The 7,868-nt window shown below is 45.8% G+C and overlaps 1 protein-coding gene across 1 annotated transcript; it reads left to right on the top strand.

Moving 5' to 3' along the window:
- Positions 1-448: 448 nt before the first annotated feature.
- Positions 449-5,965, top strand: LOC104463454 (E3 ubiquitin-protein ligase NEURL1-like; the record flags this gene model as incomplete). Its single annotated transcript, XM_010075807.1, has 3 exons — positions 449-550; positions 5,211-5,372; positions 5,644-5,965. Coding segments are annotated over exons 1-3 (586 nt in total), but the record flags the coding sequence as incomplete, so codon positions are not given.
- Between the last annotated feature and the right edge of the window lie 1,903 nt (positions 5,966-7,868).

Genomic DNA, 7,868 nt, shown 5'->3' on the forward strand with positions numbered 1-7,868 from the left:
TTGCCCCAGTTTTGGAACCAACTCTTGCCTTCTCTTCTGATGTGTGGCCTCAAAATGGCTGGTGAATTCAGTGCTCAGCTGTATTTTCCGTGTCATGCTCTGTACTATCAGACTGTCCAGATGGGATCCTTCTGTATCGTTGTGGGCTTTTATTGTTCAAGATGCTCTAGAAACTCTTAGGGATTTACGGAGTGGGGATTTGACTAACTTTTATTTTGATCTACCCCTGCTTTTTTTTTACATTGAAGGTTTTTTTACTTACTACTCACAGCAGATTTTAAACCCTTTTCCCCCCATTCTGCTTTCAGATTCCATAGGTGGGTCATTTTCAGCTTCCTCCCACCGATGCCACCACAAACAGAAGCACTGTCTCCCCATCCCCCAGTGTGGAGCATTATCCATCAGCCCTCTGCTTTTCCATCCCCACACGAAGGGATCCCAGATCATCATGGACACAACACAGAAGGCAGTGAAACGCCAGGCTAGCTTCTGCAATGCCATCACCTTCAGCAACAGGCCCATCGTTATTTATGAACAAGTCAGGCTTAAGGTGAGTAAATGATCCCTTCCCTTATTGCCATGCGAGCTGCTGTGAATGAATGTTGGGGTGTACCAGGGCTTAGTGCTTGCACCAGATCTTCATCCCTTCCTTGAAAAACACAGTAGTTAGATCTTACCCTTAAAGGTCTGTCATCTTTGTTGGTACCTCTGCTTTTGTCATCATCTTTTTTGGAGCCATCAGTACAGACTGCTGAAGAAAAGGAAAGTCCATGCTCCAAAAGAGCTTATCTGGATGTTGGACAAGGAACAACAGGTCAAGTTGAGACTGCTTGGAAAACAGCAACAAACAAGGGCTGTATCGGTCAGTTTGAAAGGCATCAGCTTACGTATCTCTCTAGCCAATGTCCTCTAGGCTTTGTGTGCATCCTGCAAAGGAGTTTTACTGGACAGGCTGAGAGGAGGTGAGGAGTTAGTTAATGCTTTCGGTTCCAAACAGAACCCTATTCTTCCTGTAAACAAGGCAGCAATGAGGGGTGGTCTCTTGGAGGTGGGAGGCAGCCTCTCCACAGCCAACAGATAAGAGGTGAAAAGGCCCTGGAAGTGCAGGTGCCTGCTTGTGCTTGGTGTGTGAGACAAAAGGGTTTTGCTGACGGGATGAAAGGAGTGGTCAGCGTGGTCACAGTTGCCATCTAAGAAAAGGATCTTTCTGGCTTTGTTGAATCAGTCGCCTGATAGCATTAAGGTCAGAAGAGAAAACATTGCAGGTCTCACATTTTTCTCGCTGTCAGAGGCTGGTGTCACCCCCTTTGTGTCTGTGGTAACCACGAGGATGGAGCTGGTACCCTTTGTGCTGCAGTTGGCACAGGAAGTTCAGCTCCTCTGAGACAGCATGCCTCCATGTGCGCTGGGCACTGCTTCCTGATGAAGAAATTCATCAGACCCCTTAGGAACTGAACCACTTTTTAGGCTCTCAGCACCTTTAAAGAGATTGGGGGCCTTTGCACTTAATCCACAGATATTTTCCAGTCTTTATGCCCTCTAGTTTGTGGGACTGAATTTTTCCATTTGGAGCTGATTGTGCATTTAATTGCACGAAGAAGGTTGTCATCTTTGGCAGACTTTAGTTCATGGCACACATGAAAGATCCACCAGCAAGTCCTTCATTTTTGCCCAAGGAGTTTTTCAGGAGGTTTGTTTTGCATACAGCTGCTGAGTCTGCATGGTCCTGCCGTTGCCCATCACTAAAGGTCCCAGGACTACAGCACTGGATCAGGCTTCCCTGCATCTTCCCTCACAGCCAGCAAAGGAGCAAGAAACAGGGAATATGCCTCCTTTTGAAAATATAGAGAGATTTCAGTGATTTCAGGCTCAAGCCCATAGGTAGAAAATCCCTCCTACAGGTTTGTATTGTTCCCTGTGGAGCTCTTACTGCTTCCCTTCAGACGAGAAGCCCAGCAGGATTCCTTCACGTTGCCTAATGCGATCTTTTTTCCACGTTGGCCAGCCTTTTGGACAAACAACTGCAAAAAATGATTTGGGAGGAGATGAAAGCATTGTTTTGTTTCTGAAAACACCATCAAAGATGTGAGTGTGTTTAGTGATTTAGGCAAAGATTCTGGGTTATTCCTTCCTCATTCTGAAACAACGTAGCTATCTTGGGAAATTCACACTTGTTTATTACTGTGTATTTTAGGATTTTAGCTTGCATAACATATGTGAAGAATACGCATGCAAATCTTTCATCTCTGCACAAGGGATTTACAACCAGAGCTCCTGCTGGATCTAGTGGAAAGATCTCATGGGAGTAATCAACAGGCTTCAGCACTCTAGGGATGGATGGAAATGTGAAAGCGTCTTTGCTTTCCTGATCAAGTCCATCCTGCAATTGTCTTGTTATTGTGTGTGCCTGTGTAAAACAGCATCTTAAACTTTCTCACTAGCTAAAGAATAACCATGAACCCAACCATTCAGGTCCTATAAAGTCTAAACTCCCTTTGAAAAACTAGAAGTCAGGAGATACTACTCTATTTCTTAGTAGTTGTATCTTGGATTTTATTCTGAGTTTTCTTTGCAGCTTTGGGAATGCCACCAGGAGGGCCACAGCAGTGATCAGAGGCTAGAGCAACCCCCACATGAGGACAGGCTGAGAGAGTTGGGGTTGTTCAGCCTGGAGAAGAGAAGGCTCCAGGGAGACCTTATAGCAGCCTTCCAGTACCTGAAGGGGGCTACAGGAGAGATGGGGAGGTACTCTCGAGCAGGGAGTGTAGTGATGGGATGAGGGGTAATGGTTTTAAGCTGAAAGAGGGTAGATTTAGATTAGATATTAGAAATAAATTGTTTATGATGAAGGTGGTGAGGCACTGGAACATGTTGCCCAGAGAAGTTGTGGATGCCCTATCCCTGGAGGGGTTCAAGGCCAGGCTGGATGAGGCTTTGGGCAACTTGATCTAGTGGAAGGTGTCCCTACCCGTGTCAGGGGGTTGTTGTTAAGGTCCCTTCCAACTCAAGCCTTTTTGTGATTCTATGATCAGGCAGCTAGAGCTACATGGGGTTTGGGAAAATTTCCTTTTTCTTTGCCTCTGAGATATATGTCCCAGTATGGTTTGTTCTGTGTTACGCAGGGCACTGCTGGGGAGCAGGGTAGCAGGGTGAGGTTGTCAAAGGTGGCACAAGGCACAAGAGCAGGAGCCTGAGTCTGTGGAAGCAGCCATGGCTTAGCAGTTTGGATGCAGATTATATCTTTTCCTCCCCTTCTGGTACCCAGTGGACCTCCCAAGTTTTTTTGCTAGCAGTGGCTGCTGAAGAGAGAATTTTGTCCATCATTAATCATTGCCTTTTTTAGCAAAACTGTGTAGCCTTTGTCCAGCTGTGTCTAATTCTTGGCAGGCTTTGTACTAGATTTTAATTTGGATATTAGTTTGCCTGTGGTCAGACTGTATTGAGAACTGTTTATAGGTGCTGATTAATACATGGAACATGTGCAGCCTCAATTACCATATGAATATTTACTTCATGTGGCCTGTGATTGCTGTGAAGTATTGGCAAGAGACTGTGAAAGAGTAAATTGTACAAATAACAACGAGGCCATATTTATCTCAGACCCAAAAGCTTTTAGGGCTTGCAGTAAATGTGCTGCAGTAAATAATACAGGCTGCTTCTTGGAGCATGCATATATTCCACATTTTTTTAAATGCATGCCCCCTCCATCCTCCTTCCACTGGGGACATGCATGTTCCCATCCCATCCTGGCCAGGCATATTGAATAGCAAGTCTGCTTCAGTCCTTTTTAGTGCCACCCCAATGTCCATCCCACAAGGAGGAGCTCCCCAGGGTTCCTGGGACTGAGGTCAGTGCTCCATTGTTTCACGTAAACAGTTAGGTGCTTGGCTGGACTGAGTAGGGATAAAAAGCAGCACTCACTTAACTGAGGAACTGTCTGTTGATAACTTTTCTGAAGCTCCAAGTTATTTTCTCTGATACTTTAATTATAAAACAGAAATCTCTGGGCTTTGGTCAATGTTTTTGTTGTGAGATTATTTGTGCCCTCAAGGGAACGTGTTACAGATTTGCCTTGGAGAGGAACATGTGAAGGAAAAATGCAATATTTGCAGATGTAATTAGAGGAGAGTTCAGGAGTCCAAATAAAATGTCTTGGAAAATCCTGTGCTTCCAAGCTGGGACACAAGGAGCTGCTGCTAGACTTTTGAGGACAAAGTCCTGCAGTCCTGGACAGTGCAGTCTCTGGCATTGCCACTCATCCAAGCCACTAGTACTTTGGCTGCGCAAGAAATTACAGTAAAGTAGCAAGTTCTGTGTGACATCTGGTAGGTGGTGCCTATCCATGTTTCTGCTCTTAGTCTCCAGCCAAGAGTGGAACTGCATGAGGCTGCCAAGCCTTGATGGAAGAGGGCTATCTCAGGTGCTCTCATGTTCCTGCAGGTTCAGTGCATGAATAGAAACACCAATTATGTGTCACCTGGCATGCAGGAATTGTCCCAGCCCCGCATCAAGTTTGGATTCAGCATCCTCAGGTCTTTAATTTTGTAGTGTGGATGCTATGAATCTCTTTGAGAGGAACAATTCCCAGCAGGTTCATACTCTAACAAAAAAGTAAGAGAAAAAAATTCTCCAAGGTCATCATCTCCATCTGGGGACCATACTAACCCTGAAAGACTCCTTGCTTCCACGGGAAGAAAGAGACCTTGTAACTGGGTAGTGTTTCGGATGTACTGCAAGTGTTTAGGATCCGCTGCCTGCTCCCCTAAGATCCCCTTCATTCCAGGGCTCAGTTAGTACGAGAAGAAGCCAATGGCTCTGGAGGCATCTCTGATCCTTTGTCCTGCTGTCTCTTGGGTACAGAAGGGTGAATATGACACACTCACCCTCCCCAAAACTGTAGCAAATGTTCCTGACCCCAGACATACTGGGTAACCACATACAGTGTGCACAACATACCTTGAAAAACACCGCTCACAGCTGGAATAGATAGGTTTTCCCCAATCATAAGACAACATCTGTCTTTGACACCTAAATGTGTATTTAATATAGTTAAATACTTTAAATTGTGCTTTCCCACACATAAGTTCTCTGCTGCAAGGCTGTGATTTCATCCAATCTGACAAACTAAACAGGGGTAAGACTGTCTGTTACTAGGCTGGGAAAACCCTGTGGTGCTAACTGTGATTCTGGATCCAGTGCTTTTCCCTCAGGTCATGAGAGACCCCATCTTCCGAGCACCACAGGCAAAGAACTCTGCTGCTGCAGGTGCTGAGATAAAAGCTCTTATGGCCATTTTTGGCACACTTTGTGAGAGGATGATTTTTAGGCCAAAAGGAATTACCCTAGAAATAGAAATGAGTCATCATGCAGCTGTAATTACATTTCACCTCTCCGCATAGATTTAATTTGATTTCTTTTTTTTTTTTTTTTTTTTTTTTTGATAATATGTGCATTGCATCCCAAGTGTGCAGCATTGCTGCTCGCAGCTGGAAAAGCTACAGCAGTGTTTGGTGGGTAAAATGTTTCCTAAATCTAGTGGGCTCATCTGTGTGGTGGCCATCCGTGCTCAGTGGCATAGAGCCTGTAGTGTGTAAATAGATGTTCAAGAGCCAAATGCTGTTATTGCTGCTGTTATCTTTGCAGATCACTAAAAAGCAGTGTTGCTGGAGTGGGGCTCTTCGACTCGGGTTTACTTCCAAGGATCCATCAAGGATTAACCCTGACACTCTGCCGAAGTACGCGTGCCCTGACTTGGTTTCCCAAAGTGGTTTTTGGGCCAAGGCTCTGCCAGAAGAGTTTGCGAATGAGGGAAACATCATAGCCTTCTGGGTGGACAAGAAGGGACGGGTTTTCTATCGGGTGAACGACTCTGCTGCGATGCTTTTCTTCAGTGGGGTGAGAACAGCAGAGCCTCTCTGGGCTTTGATCGATGTCTACGGACTCACCCGCGGAGTGCAGCTCTTAGGTGAGTACCTTGGTCCACACACACAGGGATGATGCTGAGCTGCCCCAGCGAAGGGCCAGCCTGACGCTGCCTATCCCCCTTGCTATGCTGGGACAAGCAGAGGGAAATGGCTGTTGCTGCTCCCCAGAGCATCCTACAACCTCAGCCTGGATCAGTGGGTGTTTCAAACTTAGCACATAAATATAACATGAGTGGGAGGTGGGAAACAACCGCTACGGTATAGCACTAGAAGCCACCTGTAAATAAGTGGATTTCTGCTCAGAGCTGTTGCTGTATCACAGCATAGTCTGGAGTGTGGCACATACCTTGTAAAACTTTCTTTTTATCTCATCTGCTGCTTTCCCCATGCCAAAGTAGGGAAATGCATTTTACACATTTATGGGTAAATCTTTCCTGGATGGCGCTATTATGATTTTCTGGCTGGTTTGGTGGGCAGATTTGAAACATGGCTATCTTCCATATTACCTGGAAGAAGCTGCAGCTGGTTTTGCCAGGATGTTGCTTTCACAGAGGGGTTTGATGTGTCTTCTGGAGCCTGAAGGTTGGATATACATTTGGGGTTGGAGGATGAGGAGTGCTGAGTGCCTGTGTCTTCGGCCATCCTCAGCTGAAATGGAGACAGTCCGGCATTCATGAGAACTCAATCTAGCCCCAAATGTGCAGGCTGTCCAAGTTTGGACTATTTGAGTTTATACATCTTAGAAGAACCGAAGAGTCTCCAAGGACCCAACTTAAGGGGCAGCGAGGTTGCTGGAGGACCAGAGGTGTCTGCATGCAGCCTTAGAGCTGGCTTTGCATTGTCACTGGGGGGCAAATCACAGCACTTCTCCATGTAACCATAGTTTCATGGGTCTTGTTTTCACCATGGAAAAGGTTCAGCTCCTGACCTTCATGAGCTGAAGTTCCTTCTGAAGATGAGATGATCTTGCTAGGCTGAGAGAGATCCTGGCTTTTTCCTCTCGTGCAGCCTGATCATCTCTGTTCAAATGACATCTTTGTGCTACGTATCGGAAACTTTACAGAAGCCTCTTTCTGACAGTTCTACCTCCTTTCTGCACGGCTTGCTGTATTAAAAAATATGGTGACAGGACTGCTCATAGCAACCTACATAGCAGGGAAGAGGGATGTGAGTTCAGAAGGTGAAGAAATGGGACTGACCTCTTCTTGCTGCAAAAAACTACCGGCCCAAGATTGCACAAGGCAGAGGAATTAAAGAATTTCTCGGCAGCTTTTTGCTTTCCTTTAGGAGCAGAAAGATTTATCTTTTGTTGTGAATCAGCTTGAATCAGAGCCACTAGGCAACTGTTCACAGGCCAAGGTGGTGAAATTTTAACTGGGATCTAGAAGTTGGGCAAATGTCATGCCAAGAGTTCAGTTAGGAAGAGCTTGCGAATGACTCCAGGTCCTCTGGCTGCTCTTGTGAGATTTGGCACCTCGGGACTCCTCCACCTGATTAATGAGGGCCCATAACTCAGGATTATGTGTTTCCTTTCAAAACACCCGAGAAATCATTTCCTCTCCGTCATCCGCCTCTGCGTTGTCCTAGCATCTTCCATATCCCCTTTCACAAGGAAAATGTGAATCTTGCCAGCCACTGACTTGCTTCTAGTCTAACAGGCTCTGGACTCTCTGGTGGGTATGAAGTCCCTGAATGAAGTAGGCAGCTTCTGAGTTTACACAGTTGGCGTGGAGTTTGGATACGTATTTATAGCACATTCCAGCAGCCTTCAGCAGGCTTTAAACCTAGCAACTGTGCCGAAATGTCTTCAACTTTAGTCCTCTCTACCTCCATTAATTCTTACGCAGCACTGAAAGTCAGAGCAGGGAAATTGTCAGTTGTGTTGCCTCTGGATCCTATAGATGTACCCACTGCAATGCTCTGCATGCCTGTTTCAGTGTAGCA

The sequence above is a fragment of the Pterocles gutturalis genome, unplaced genomic scaffold (assembly GCF_000699245.1).
Source record: "Pterocles gutturalis isolate BGI_N339 unplaced genomic scaffold, ASM69924v1 scaffold48952, whole genome shotgun sequence".
Taxonomy (NCBI): Eukaryota; Metazoa; Chordata; class Aves; order Pterocliformes; family Pteroclidae; genus Pterocles; species Pterocles gutturalis.